At 43.1% G+C, this 15,318-nt stretch overlaps 1 protein-coding gene across 2 annotated transcripts; it reads right to left on the bottom strand.

Moving 5' to 3' along the window:
- Positions 1 to 251: 251 nt before the first annotated feature.
- Positions 252 to 12,445, bottom strand: ypel2b (yippee-like 2b). 2 transcript variants are annotated; one of them, XM_035622394.2, is made up of 5 exons: positions 12,228 to 12,445; positions 5,938 to 6,169; positions 5,362 to 5,405; positions 4,763 to 4,871; positions 252 to 2,899 (listed from the first exon to the last, which is right to left on the bottom strand). In XM_035622394.2, the coding sequence occupies exons 2-5, from the start codon at positions 6,052 to 6,054 to the stop codon at positions 2,810 to 2,812; spliced, it is 360 nt and encodes a 119-aa protein (XP_035478287.1). In that variant the 5' UTR covers positions 6,055 to 6,169; positions 12,228 to 12,445; the 3' UTR covers positions 252 to 2,809. The 2 variants fall into 2 exon arrangements, with proteins under 2 accessions (XP_035478287.1, XP_035478286.1); XM_035622393.2 differs by lacking the exon at positions 12,228 to 12,445 and adding an exon at positions 6,652 to 7,017.
- Positions 12,446 to 15,318: the final 2,873 nt, after the last annotated feature.

The raw sequence follows: 15,318 nt of genomic DNA, 5'->3' as shown, positions 1-15,318 counted from the left end.
TAAGTATTACGAAGGTTTCAGATAAGTGTCATAAAAAGGGCTCTCGAACTGTACACAATGCTGATCAAGGGACCTTTTTAAATTAAGTTGCAAAGTTGAAGCCATTAGCAATAAAAGACCTTTGCTCAATTTAAAAATAAACCAACAACCCTGTCTTTCAGTTGTCTGATATAACCAGTAGCTTGGGGTTTCTAATGTTTTCAAACTTATCATGATTTAAGTTTGCACATAAAGATACAAACTATATTCCATACTGATCAAGGTGCTATTTATTAGATGAAGATCCAATGATATATAGTCAACATCAGCATCCTCCTTTACAAAATACATTAAAATTTAAACATTTTCAGTAAAAAAAAGTAGTATTGTACAGCCAATGTGGGGTACCAGAGAGAAAGCATGACATGACTGAAATCATATTCATTCAATCATTCATCATATGGATCATAGATAAAACACAATACATTGACACTATTTACAGTCTGTAACACGGAGGTTGACATTAATGGTAATCCTCATGGTGAATACAGTAAATAGAATATATATATTAAGATCTTTTGTTTACAAACTCATGTTGCAATATATATATATATATATATATATATATATATATATATATATATATATATATCACAGAGAAAGGGTATCCGCAACCTTGGCTTTCAGCTATACACACACCCCTTTGTTCTGCAACACTTTGCCCAAGCAAAATGAGATCTTTTGTTGGGTCAAATTATTGTTGATGGGTGGCTTCTTTGGTTGTGCTGGGTTTCATTTCATCGCCTCCGACTGAGAAGTCAGCTGCTGAGTATTACTGAAGAGAGTTTAGTCTTTAGGTTTGAGTTAACAGGGCTCACCATTCACAGAGCAACTTCATGAGTCATTTTCACATCATAAGAAACTATATGTGACAGGTCGACTAATTTGAGTTTTTCTAAATTAACCAGGATCACATTTAATCTCTAATGCTTTTGTGCCATTGCAAAGGGATCTCATAGCTCAAATGTACTGATGCAACCGATAAGACGTTGTTTTACAGCACAAGGTGTCAGTACAACTCTTTTACATAAAGTCCCCCCACCCCCACAAAAATGTGATGCGGACTGAGCACAAAACTCAGAAAACCTTAGTTTTCCATCATGCATGCATTTACGCTGCATTTCCACGGGATCAATTGTAGGACCCAGGCCATTGCAAAGAAAAGTTAGCATCAAGGTACCTGAACAAGCTTCCCATAAATGTTTCCTCATATATCATAACTCAATGGCCCATGATGCATGAGAAATTTTTAGTGAGAGAAAATACGAAAAATGCTCTAAAACTGATGCAAAACCTGAAAAGATGATGAAGAATAATAAAAATAGGTCTATCTAGTCCAGTGCTTCATAATGTTGCCCAATAGGTTCATCATAAAGTTTCGTGACAGTTGGTGAAGGTGTAACAGCAGTTTATCAGTCTTCATCCCAGACTGAAAGAGAGCCTAGAGGTGATAGGTATTACCTTTTATACACATGAATCTACAGTACACACCTCAGTGGTCATGTAACTTGTATCTTTAGTAAAACTTAAATTTCCCTTACCCCATGCATTAGCCATTTGCTTCTTCAAATCAAACTATGTGGAAGGGCCTGTTACTTGCATGATAACAGAGGTCGTATTTGTCTGACTGATCACTAGCTGCCCCCCTCCAAAGCCTACCGAGCCGTGTCATCTATGCTGATCGGCCCACGACAGCAGGGAGATGCTCACGCTGCTTGCAAACCTTAGGGAATCCCATTGAAAATCGCTCACCTGAGACACGCTCATGTTGTCTTTTTCTACCTGGCAAAGAAACAAATTTCTACCTGGCAAAGAAACAAAGGTGGACACAGCAATGTGTTCGCCAAACACCTTTCGAATCGAAAGATGAATAAAACCCAGGGGAGCTGCTCTCCTGCTGCGAGGGCAAATTCCTGCGGGGTTTTGGGACAAGCTGGTGGCTGTTTGTCTGTTCACGGTCAGCTCACGCTGCTGCTCATTCTCAACTACATCACCAGCAAGACATGGAGTGGATCCCAGCCAGCAGCCATCAAAGCAATGACATAACTGGATCAGGATCTTCTCCTTCCCACCATATTGAGTTGTGTGAGCCCCCCATCCCCAACCTAACACATCCATGTGCTCAGGCCTCCGTGCCAAGCCTCAGTGCCAGGCCTCATGACTAGCCCAGCTGGCATGGCCCCTATCAGCTGGATTTTAGATCATCTCATTCATGCTGCAGACAGAGTGAATGTCCGTCAGCATTTCCACCAAGGCCAGTGAACCCCCATCAGGCCGTGCCCGGGTCCTTCTGTCTTAATTTCCACAGAATTACCTGGTCACTACTGGTTTTAACATTGTTCTTAGACATACATCACACAATGATGATGTTTCCTAAAAGGTAAAGGGGGGTGTTAACACCTTTTTAAGAGCTATCAATTTGTGTTTCAGTACCAAAATAAAACAAGTAAATAAGATGGCATGTCTATAATTGCTGGCCAGTCACCTAGTCCTGCTAGCTGCATACAAGCCTGCCTAGTCTGTCTCTCTGTCAAGCTGGGATGTCTGGAATCTCATTTTTGTGTGTATGTGTATGTATACATCAAGGGGCATTGTAGGGAGGGACGGGCAGAGAGTTACAAAGGTTTATGGTAAATCAGCCAAACCAAAGTCACACACTCACCCACCACACATCGCTCCCCCTCCTCTATTCATTTGTCCATCCATCCAGTCACCCAGGTCCCCCTCCCTCTTTTCCACCGCTGCGATCGTGTCCCGGATGCTTCGTCCCTCAGTCCCAGCCGTTGTCCTTGATCATGTGGGCCAGCTCAATGATGAACTTGCCCTCTTTATACTTCTGACTGCTCTCAAAGGCATGTTCCTGGAGGGCGTGGCGGAGGGCAGGAGAGAAAGAGAGACGGCAGTTAATTCAAATGACAGGTGGATGGAGGACATCAACAGGTTCATATCTCTGACAGAGTGAAGGACAGTTGAGGGTAACACCATGCTAACACACTAAAACTTTAGCATGCTAACACACTAAGATTTTGGCATGCTAACACCCTAAGACTTTAGCATGCTAACACCCTAAGACTTTAGCATGCTAACACCCTAAGACTTTAGCATGCTAACACCCTAAGACTTTAGCATGCTAACACCCTAAGACTTTAGCATGCTAAAATCAGTAGGCCATTGCTTGTGGAGCGAGAATCATGGCTGTAGACTCTTTCCACAAGAAATTGAATGTCTTCGTAGCTAATTTTTTTTTTTTTAAAGTCAATGAATATTGTAAATTTGATTACATAATCTCATTGTAAAAAAACAAACAACGAACAGACAATTGTTCCCAAATGAGCGTTGCTAGCTTAACAATATTTTACACCGTAATATGTAGTTCTGTGGATATCACCACTAACCCTAACCCTATTTGTTTTATTTGAATTGTCCATGACGGCAGCGAGCAGTGAAACGATGTAAATGAAAATATGCTTTAAACCCCTATAAGCAAATAGTGTACAGTATATGGTTTCAAATCAATGCCATAAAAATGGCCCAAAATGATCATCTCTGCTTACTGTCCAAGTCCATTAACCACCTTGTGTTCTTTCTTAAAGCCCACTCATTCTCAAAATCCTGGCTGGAAAACGGCGGCAGCATGGCTGATATAAGACGTACTTTCTCTTTGGACCATCTGTGCTTTGCTTTGTTTGTCTATTTTGGTTCAGAGCTGCAGACGCACATTATCAGATTTCTCGTTGCAGAAGTGCAGTGGGTCAAGCCTCTCAATAGAACTTTGACAAGTGCAAAAAAAATCAACACTGCTCTGGCTGATATTAAAGGAAGTCCACCATAAGTTCCCATCCGGTGTTTCTAAGCTTGTGCATGGTCGCACCATAAGGAAAATAGCTATTTTTAAGCTTTAGAGGTTAAAGAATCAGGTTTAAGGTCAGACACGAAGCAGTGAACATAATGGTCCGAGGTCGGGCAAGGAGAGTTTGTCAAAGGAGCCTTCTCAGAAGTAAAAAAAAAAAACAAGGATACAAGGTGTATGTACATGTGTATGTGAGTTAACACTTTTAGGATACAGTCACGTGCCCAATAATGTAAACCCTCACCTCCATGCTGACAGGGCTCACGGATGACAGCTGCACATGCTCAGCTCTGTTGATTCATGAAGACAGCTAGATCCTATTTTGTTCACCCTAACATGGGACCTAAAATATCGTCTGTACTAAATACATAGTGCAGGTGTATTTTGATATGCTATGCTTTTGCGGTGTACATGGCTCTAATTTTAAGCCTAGCTGTCAGTGTTATTGCAGTAGTCCTCCTGAAGTCTAATTCAACAATTATTAACACTCAATGACCATCAAAGCCGTGATGAAAATTAGCCACATGAAATGGACGTCTACTTTAACAACACCACAACAATATCTAGTATAAAATCCGCGTCTGAGTTTGAGAGACATATGATGATTCAAGCACCAATTAGTGTTTTTATTTCATAACAAGTCACATGAGACTTCTCCGTCATGTCTCCAACTGCTCCGAAAAGTCTATCTAATTCATAATTCAGCCCACAGCCGTACCATTGCACTGACCCTGAGGGGGTTATTGAGCTCCAAAAATAATAAGGGTGCAAATAAAATTAGGTTGTGCCATAATAGCAACCTCCCAGTTTATCGTCCTCTAACCTTGGATGCAGTTTGCTGTGCTGTGCATCAAATCTGCCGAGGACACTTACGTATTTCCAGCCCAGGGTCGTCTTGCAGTTCTCGCAGTAGATATCTGCTACAGCATGCAGGCCTGTGAGCAATACTCTCTCCTCTGCTGGGCCACACCCAACGTTCACCCTAGGAGAGGGAAAATCAGAGTGTGGGGAGGGAAGTAGAGAGGAAGGAGACACAAGCATTCAGTGAGAAAAGTAAAAAAAAAAATAAATGAATGAGCCTTGGGAAAGTTGCTCAAGTTACTTGCGCTTTATAATGTGTTCAGAGTGAGTCACTACCCCACACCCACTCACTCAGCGCATACAGATAGGGCACCGGGCCACCGAGCATAGATTCAAACAGTCTAATTTTCCCAATCAATTCTGCTTGATAATGACAGCGCTGCGAGACACAGACTGGCTCCATTTGCTTTGTAGCTTCGAAAACAGTACAACCACTATGTGGAACAACATGCTTTACAAAGCAATTTTATTACACCTGAGCTTGTTAGGTCACTTGTCTCCTGTGTTCAGCAATGTTGTTCTTAACACATGAAGTCACCTGCAAACTCATTTCTAAACAGGTGGGTTCAAATGCAACAACAGGGATTTTGCCCTTTTGGACAGATACTCACACAGAGTTGAACAGGTAGGCTCTGCCCTGGCTGCCCTGGAATGACTGCAGAGACAAGATGAGACAAAGATGAAATGTTTGCAACAAGAAACTACTCTTCCAGACAGTGTATTCTCTATAAAAAAAAAGCCTCCATGTTGATTTGAGACAGGGCGATCTATACACATTGCACATGGAAAAAGTGATAGTGCATTCATAATCCAAATCACTAACCAGCTTATAACATAATCCATGCACAGGCAATAGTGTGGCAGCAGTTGACACAAACATACAGGTGTTCAGCCTGCTGTTCATTTTAAATCTTTAATGTCTGTCCATTTAATCGCTGTTAATCCTTGTAAATTATATTCTGTAATATTATCTGTGGTATAAATTGAAAGAGACACTATAAAGTAAATTGTTTCTAAAGTAAAACAAGGTTACCCATGATAAAACATAGCACGAAGTAACGTACATGTGTCTGTGAAGGGGTCCTTTCTTTTTCGGTGTGTACTGTCCTAACTGTTTCCACGGGCAACCACTGTTGTTAAAATGAGTCAAGTCACTGGAGCAGAGTACTGCTGTTGCCGCCGGTTACCTTGGAGATGAGCTCGTCGTGGTTGGCCAGGTGAGCTCGGCAGTGGATGCAGCTGTAGGTCCGGTGGCAGCTGGGCAGGTACGCCTGGAAGGTCTTGGAGCGCGTCATTCGGACCATGGGCGGGGTTGGCGGGCGGTGCAAGAACGGACTGCCAGCCCAGGTCGGCTCACAGGGGAAGCACCGCAACACACAGGTGAGGGCCGTGGTGGGCGGTGGGTTGGGAGGCGAACACCTGAGCACAGGGAGGATGACAACAGCAGCTAATGGTCACATGGTTGTGTTTCAGCTGCCTCCGTACGATGATGTTGCACACAGAGCCACCGGTGAATAATCGCTGATGGGATTACAGTCTGCTCTGCAGGTTAAGAGAATTCTCCAGCGTGCTTGCATCCGTCAAACTCTTAAAAACTCAAAAAGCTATGATGAGATGAGACATGGTGCATTAGGCTGCAAACACAGAAGGAGGTCTGCTCCAGATGATTCGTTCAAACACAGTGGCCCACAGGTTCTAAGAGCGAAACGAAGATGGTCCACTTGGCATTACTCTAAGAACAGCGTCACAGAGCTGCAGGCACGGCTGTAGACTTAATCTCGTTTAAAGCTAAAAGACCAAATGTCCTCCGCTGTGCGGGTTTGCCGCTTCCCTCCACTTTTGTATCATCACTACAGCACAACGTTTGGTTTTCAGGACTGTATATGAGGAGCATCTCTCACCAAGCAGCCAATCGGTAAGTATCGGCAGAATATCACAAATAAACCATTAGTCGCAGATACGGATTCTTCTGCCGGTGGTCTCCGCTCGGCACTGGCTCCAGTCGAATGCAGACCTGTTCGGCGCTCACGGGCCGCTGTGCCTGCTCACGTTCTGTGTTTAAGTCTTTGAGGCCGCGGAGATAATCTGCTCAGCCTAGCACAACTGTCAGGATCATGCTATGCTCCATCCATGATATCCAAATAGACCGAGCCCTTAAAATACTTGTGCTGGTATGCCCTGGTGACTTAGAAGATCAGCAAAGTGGCCTGTGGACTCATGGACTCATCCCAGAGGCCTGAGGACGGGAGGACGGCGCTCTGCTGTGACTCACTACTGTACAGGAGAAATCTACAAACCAGTTGGAGGCCTTTGATCCCAACCTTGTGGCGCAGTCATCGTCTTTGAAGTGTTGTCGACTGATGATTGATGAACACATCAAAAGCAGGATTCGTTCTAATTTGCCCCCCCCAGTGGCACTTCTCATGAAGTCATGGAGGAGACAGTTTTATTGTCTACCTGTCTCAACCACTATTCTTCATCATTCAAATCAATTCAGAAAACATGACCTTTCTAATCAAATCAAAGTATTTATTTGAGTCTTACACAAGACGACTGTTGTGAATTTTTACGAGACGTTTCGTCACCTTCACAATATGTTGTCCCGTTCTGTCTCCTCTCCCTCCTGTCTGTCTCTACTGAGCCATCTGGAAGAACTCGTAAAATACTGAATGGGAGCAGGAGGCCTCTGTGACGAACAACACAGAGAGAAGAGTGGGAGAGTGTCCTCATTACGTTACTGCTCTTCAGCACGATTGTTTTTAGTGTTACAGGATGGAGGCTGATAAAGGCTCCAGTGCTAAAGGGAAGGAGCGGGAGGATATAAATACATAAGGCAGTGAGACATGCCCTTGTTTTCTCTCCTCTGACGCGGTGCCAGCGGCGTGGGATCGAGGCACAAAGACAAGCTCAGCACAGTTGTCAGAGCTGACCCCTGACACACACACACACACACACACACACACACACACACACACACACACACACACACACACACACACACACACACACACACACACACACACACACACACACACACACACACACACACACACACACACACACACACACACACACACACACACACACACACTGATGTTTAACCCAAAGCATGTTTAATCCTCTCGGACATTTCAGGAGTGAGGAGAAGGAGCGAGAAGTTTATGAAGCTTCCGGTCCTCAAAGATTCTGTTCAAAACTATTGAGTCCTGTCATAAGGCGTCAATACTATTACTGTAATACAAGGTGTTTATCTATGGAGGAAACCCACTTCATAAAATTATATTTGAAGGCTGTATTGTTGCAAGAACGTAATTATAGCTGAAACGATTACTCGATCCACTGCTCAGCTGAAACACATGAAATTATTTTCATAATCTGTTGCTTTTTCAGGTCATATTTTCAGTAAACACATTTAAAAACCTAACATTTTTTCTTTCAGCTTCTCATCATTGAAGATGATTTGCTGTTTTGTTTTTTTTCCATTTTATATCAGTGTGGACTGGACATATTTGGGTTTTTATACTGTCGGTGGAACTAAACAGAACATTTGAAGACATCAGCTCGAGCTTAAGGACATTTTTCACTATTTTCTTGCATTTGATAGGTAACAGATACTTGATTAATCAGTTGACGAAAGATGAAATGTGATTACAGTTGAGTAATTAGTCTTCCGTACCGTAAGTAATGTAGGAACACAAGCATCAGACTTGAGCTCCAACTTTAATTACATTAAATGTAAGCTTCTCTTTGAGCCTCCACTGCTGCGTTAGCACTAAAATGTGAATGTGATATGCATCTGAGGAGATGGACACGACAAGAAGTTTACTCGGTGGGATGCGGTTACCGTGAGCTGTCAGCATGTTAACGTAGTGCATCTTACAATGTGCTAACGGGCCTTTAACAGAGTGATATTCAACAGCAGTGCAGCGTTTCAGTCTGTCTGTCTGTCACACAACTTCTCAAGGGTCTGCAGTGGCTCTCTGAGGTATCGCTTCATTACAGCCCAGACGACAGAGCCGGCGTATGTCAACGGCCTTGGATGAAGACACACGCTTCTCACTAATGTGATATTTTAATGCTGTCGCTGGGCGGGAAGTGGAGGGCTAAAGGCTTGGTTGCCACAGGCTTTTATGGAATCAAATAATTACCCATTTTCTTACACTGATACTTTTACTTTTTTATTTCTTATCGTTTTTATCATTTTTTTATTATCATTCTTCTCTATTTAACTAAAGTTTATTTTTGTGTTGTGTCACGTTGCCTTTGCAACTTGTCATGATGCCTTTTTTTATACTTTATAAAGCGCTATACTTAAAATGTGCTACACAAATGAACTTGTCTTGAAAGTGTCCCTGTGTTTCTCTGACCTACTTTCTGTTCCCGCCAATTCCACTTCTTCCACCTGCCCCTGTTTAAATACACGGTCCTCCTCTTCAGTCTTTGCCAGTTCGTTCCATAACCTCATGTGATCACCTCCAGCCTCACTGCCGGCCACCGCTTCCTCCGCTCTGATTCCACCCACACTCGGACCCCTCTGGCTCATATGCCCTGGAACCCTCCGTCTTCTGCCCACCGGATTTCCCCTCTCCTCGGATCCCACCAGTACCTTTGCCATTTGAACCTGTGACTTTGTTTAAAGTCACAGACTCAGCATACTCAGCTTTGTCGCCGGTCGGATTTGTGTCTGCATTAAGGGTTCAGTTCTATGTTGCTTTTATAAGCGAAGCTTTGCAAAGTGACATATTTGTACAAGTGGAATGTTTGTTTGTCTGTCGACAGAAATTTCAGTTTAGATTCTCAATTAATGGCCAATATCAAGCATAAATATCAACCTCTGGTTATTTAGCAATGAGAATTTGATGTTTCTCCCTGTCTCTATCGTTTTAAATGTAATATAGGTTTTGACTATTGGTCAAACAAGCCAGACACTGGTTACTTGTGACAACCATTAATACATTCTTTTCTGACATTCCAGGAATAAGAATGGCAGTTAAAATAGTGATGGAAAATAATAATAGTTGCAGGCCTGGAGATGTCATGATTTTGATTGAGCAGGCATAAGCTTTACTGATTTCGCCATAATATCTTTTTAATACCTTATAACAGCAACCTAAGTGCCTATCATCAAAAAGATTATTTTGGTTTCTCTCACATTCACTTCATAATGGCAGAATTACAACATAGAACAAAATGAAATACACAGCTGTAATGACAAGGGATCCACCAAACATGAGGTGAGCAATAAGTTTATATTATCACCACATTAAATAGACGAAAATGTCCCGGACCTGATCAAAGGCAGGACTATGACACTGTTTGACATTTCATAACAATTTTCCATCAGATTCCAACACTCATCTTGGTGGGTGGACACGCTTGAAAATCATTTTACAAGGAAACATTTGTTTGGTTGGAACAAGGATGCTGCTGACGCAAAAGAGTCAACCCAGGCTGCTTTGCACAAAGAAAACAACAACAACAACAACAACCTCAGACAGACTAACAAATTGCTTAAATGATCAGATGACTAGAGAAACCAATCGCAGAGATCCAGATGAGGTCCAGCAGCAGAAAAATGTTATCGAACGAGACACATCAGGACAGAGACCGTCTGCATAACCTCAGTGCGAGTCCATAGTATTTGTCCGTCTTTTACCAGTTTAACTTTTAGTCTGCCTGCCCATGTACTCTCTTCATCCCTCAGCATGTTTGTGTATTTATTTTTTTTCTGCTGTCAATCTGGCTATTCATCAGTCCTGCCACGGGGTCGTTTGAGGTCGCCGAGCTGTCCATTCTAGTCATTTCTGGGTGTCATCACAAAAGGTTACGTGCCGCGAGTCTCACCAGCCAAAAGGGCCCTTGTATCCCAACAAAACAACCTTTGTTATGTAACGCACTGATGCTGCCCCTGCTGATGCCGTTTTCTGACAATGATCGAGAGCAGGAGAAGGACAGAGGGGAGGACGAGAGACGAGGGTGGATGGATGAGAGTCAGACGGGGACAGGGTGTTACAGTGAAAAGGCAGAGGGAAGAAGCAGTGTGCGTCTCTTCAGTGTGTCCTGCGCAGGCAACAGCTCGTGGACGCTCTTTTTTGTACTACATGTACTTTCATCCTGCTCTTCATTCAGTGTTGCACCAAGACCAACAGCGTGCAGCAGCATGACATCACTGACTAGAGGGAGAAGCCCCCCCCCCCCCCCCCACACACACACACATATCAAATCTCACTGAGGATGCGATGCTCCTGCATCCAAGGTGTGTGTCTGTTTACTGTTGCTATGTTTTATCTTCTAATCTTCTGTTCGCCCTGTACACAGAGGACAGCGGTATTGTGCTTCTGAAACACATTGGGCCTATATATTTCCACACCCCAAAATCCCAAAAGAAACACACTTAGGATGCTCATTAAAGTGCCAGTCCATTGTGGAAATAATTCATACCTCATTCACTCACTTCACTCCTGAAAGGTCGACATGTGACAACAGTGTCAAAATAAAAAAGTGGGTGATGCGATGAAAGAGTCGATAGGCACAACACTACTACGCAAATTTTGTTTATGAATACAAGTCCTGTCTATAAGGGATCACCTTTCAAGGCCTGCAACTGTCTGACCTCCATCTTCGATCACTGTATTGATGCCTCGCATGATCAATAACTATCTTTGTGGACGCTCTGCAATGAAAACAGAGAGGAAAGGTTGTGACTAGATGCGTGTCCATTCTTCGACTGGCTACTTCCACTTACAATGACTTTATTTTGGAGATTTTGGGGGGGAATAAAACAACAAACAAAACAACGTTTTTACAGTGTGTGTGTGTGTGTGTGAGAGTGTGTGTGTGTGTGTGTGTCTTTATCTGGGGCAGAACTTCAGCCACCACAGGGAGCACAGATGGCGGGGATGCCTCAGCTCAGTAATGCTGAAATCTCACACACACACACACACACACACCTGCCGCTTTGAAAAGCTTCAACATCATCAATGGCGTTCGCAGGTCGATGAGAATCAGGTGATCCCCGTCACAGTTCATGATCACACTGTTACGCGATAACCCGCATTGATCACAGCTGATGCGCACAATCACGGCCAGGCGCGCGCGCGCGCGCACGCGGATGATGGCGCATACGTGCAGGACTGTCACCAGCAGCACGCGTCTTAATAACAACAACCACCAGACAGAGTGGACCTCAGCATCCCATCCACGGGGAGAACATGTCCACACATGGGAGTGTTGTTGTTGTTGTTGTTGTTGTTGCTGCTGCTGCTGCGTGTTGACAGGATACAAAAGCACGAATTTGTCTTTTTGTTGTAATTATACAAAATGTGTAACTGGAGTCTGTGTTAAAGTTTTTCAAGTATTGGATAGAGGCTGCATGTGAATACACAAGAACGTTTCATTGAACGACATGAAAACAGTGCGTAACAACAAATACAGCGCGGTGAGGGAGAAAAAAAAGCGCAGAGAAAATCCTTTTTACCTTTGAAGGGAAGAAACAGCAGGATCTCCACGTAGCCAAGGGGACGTCGCGCCTCCTCGGTTCCCTCGCGGCGGTGCCAATCCTACAGCCCGCTGTGCATTCCTTCCCCGGCAGATTCCCTCCACTCTTCGGCCCAGGCAAGTCCTGCAGAGACGCAATGTTTTGACGCGCAGCGATGCCCCGCAGAGTTCAGAACAGGCAGCGCGAGAGCGTGCCGAACGAGCCAGCAGGAGCGAGATGAATCACCGCTGCGTACTTCCGCGTTCGTAGACAAAGCGCCGTCGCACAAGTTAGGTTAGTCTGTGTCACTGAGCAGAAGACATTGGATGTATGTGGAGTTGTCTGGGTTGTGTTTTTTTTTGGTAGACGCTCAGTCTGTTAAAATGTGTTATGAAAAAAAAAATATATACATAACGCAGGGCTCTGTGAAACGATTTACCATTATGACGTCGTTTAATAAACACAATTCACACGGTCGGTAACCATCACAACGCTGCTTTTTTCGTAGCACGGTCACACAGAAGTTATTGCGATATTGTTCTCTGTGAGACACTCGCACCCATGCGGAAATAGCTGAGGGGGGAACAAATCATAACAGGTCGAAGCAAAGCCCACATTCCGCACGATGTGAATTATCTTGACATGCGACTCACAGATAAATTGGCTTGGTGAATAAATGACAGCCGCGACAGCCAATCAGCAGATCGATAGGGCATAGCAACACTGTGCCTATTGGTCGAAACGTAGAAGCAAACAACCAATAATAAGATGAATTTTGATGAACTCTATATAAAGTAGAGGAGCTTGTGTGCGTGGCCGTATTAAAGCATTTCAGTGAAGTAAAGAGCACAACAGACCTCACCTGGTCTGGAAAAGTGACCAGAAAAAAAAGTCTCAGCGAATGACTTACCCCGCCGGTTCAGCTTCATGAACTCTTCTGCTGCTGGGAAAACATTAAATAAGTCGACACTGCTCTGCCACCTCCTGTCAGCCTGCAGGTGGTTGCAAAATATGAATCAATATTAATTTTTTGTCCAAAGAGGGAGTAATTGATATACTGTTTTGACTGTATAAATACCAAATTACATACAGAACATTGCACCAATACTACATTCATCACTGACCCCCACTGCATGGTCTCAAGTCTGAAACAGAATCAAAAGATCAGAAGATCAGAATCGGTTTTATTGGCCAAGTGACACGTACAAGGAATTTGACTCCGGCTTTTTTACACTCTCTCAATTTACAGGTACACACAAACATATAACATTAACTTATTATATACAGGATAAAAAAAGTGTATATATTAAACAAATAAGAATAAGAATAAAAATTGTAAACATGAGTAGTGCAATGGTGCATTGTGCAAGAGGGTGCTGTAATAAATATGGGTTTATTGTTATGAGAGGATTGTTCATGTCACTATGATATCAACTGTTCATCATCGTGACAGCCTGAGGGAAGAAACTGTTCACGTGTCTGCTGGTTCTGGTGAACAGTGTTCTGTATCGTCTACCAGAGGGGAGAAGTTGGAACAGGTGATGTCCAGGGTGGGAGGGGTCAGCAGTGATTTTTCCTGCCCGTTTCCTGACTCTGGAGGAGTACAGGTCCTGGATAGTGGGCATGTCGGCACCGATTATCCTTTCCGCAGACCTGACTGTCCGTTGGAGTCTGTTCCTGTCTTGTTTGGTGGCCGATCCAAACCAGACAGGTATTGAAGTGCAGAGAACAGATTCGACGACTGCAGTGTAAAACTGGATCAGCAGCTCCTGAGGCAGGTTGTACTTCCTGAGCTGGCGCAGGAAGTACATCCTCTGCTGGGCCTTTTTGATGACTGTATTGATGTTGGACTCCCACTTCAGGGAGATAGTAGATCCTAGAAACCTGAAGGAGTCCAAAGCCGACAGTGCTGTTGAGTATGGTGAGGGGGGGCAGTGAATGTCAGTCACCCACATGTGACGCCCACAGAGAGGTATTGCTGGTCAATCTCTGTCTTTAGAATGTTTTGATTTCAAATGACTGAAATACAGCAGTCAGCCAACATGTACCCGTGTCACTAGTACACTTTAAGAATTGAATTTGCCTGTGCTCACATTTACCGATTAAGTGGAGCAGTGGCACTTCTGACGTCAGTTCTCTCACTGTTTATTTGATACTAAACCTCAGTGGAGCAAAACACAGTAGGTCAATTAATAGTAAATGAATATTAAATTTCAACATCAAGCTGCATCTGCTGATGTTCTTACCCACTCAAGTCAAAATACATTTTCAAGACTCATGAGACTTGCAAGCGGCGTGTTTCAATGCCTGGTGTCCCATTTTGTCCCATTTCATAGATAGATGATTATGTGTGTAGTGATGCAAGAAAATAGTTCCTCAGTTGTTTGTGGAAGTAATGAGAAGGCATAACGTGATTTGTCAACTGGCTTTTGAGTAGGCAAACTTGATAATGCGCTTAAAGTGGACTTGTTTTTCGCTATCCAATATGGTGCGCAACTCCCATTTCCGTTTTTAAGGAATATAAGTGTACAAGTATACTGTATTCCACAAGGCCAAATGATATCATTTAAATCAGGGATTGGCATATCTTGTAATATATGAACAAATTTTGGACAGTCGTGTTTTGCACCAATAAATGTTGCTGCATATTTTAGGTTTATATTGGTGTTATGTTTCTCCATAGGGAATTACAAAATTCTATAGTAGGTACGTTAATATCATGTAATACAAAGGCAAGTGAAAGTTTCTTTGACAGCTTATAACAAACACTATATATTTCCTACTAGTGTGAAAAGTGATGTTGTTAATATAAAAAGGTTTGATTCCAGTTCCACTTCAGCAGAGGTGAATACAAGCAATGGAACTAAGCGGTGGTTAAAATGCACAGTCTGAGCTGTTAGTATTATTTAATAACACCTAATTATGTAACCCGATAATCTGTCGTCATCGGTTGAGAAGTCATAACAGTCTGATTGAATAGAGCAAACGATTGGAAAAGCGTGATTATAACACACGCAGCAAGAAAGACTGATACTATAATATTCATAGTTAGGTCATTTGAGAGAATAGGTGTGTCATATCATTTTCAAGA

The sequence above is a fragment of the Scophthalmus maximus genome, chromosome 11 (genome assembly GCF_022379125.1).
Source record: "Scophthalmus maximus strain ysfricsl-2021 chromosome 11, ASM2237912v1, whole genome shotgun sequence".
Classification (NCBI taxonomy): Eukaryota; Metazoa; Chordata; class Actinopteri; order Pleuronectiformes; family Scophthalmidae; genus Scophthalmus; species Scophthalmus maximus.
The sequence above is the reverse complement of the archived record's forward strand: the minus strand, read 5'-3'. Positions and strand labels throughout refer to the sequence as shown.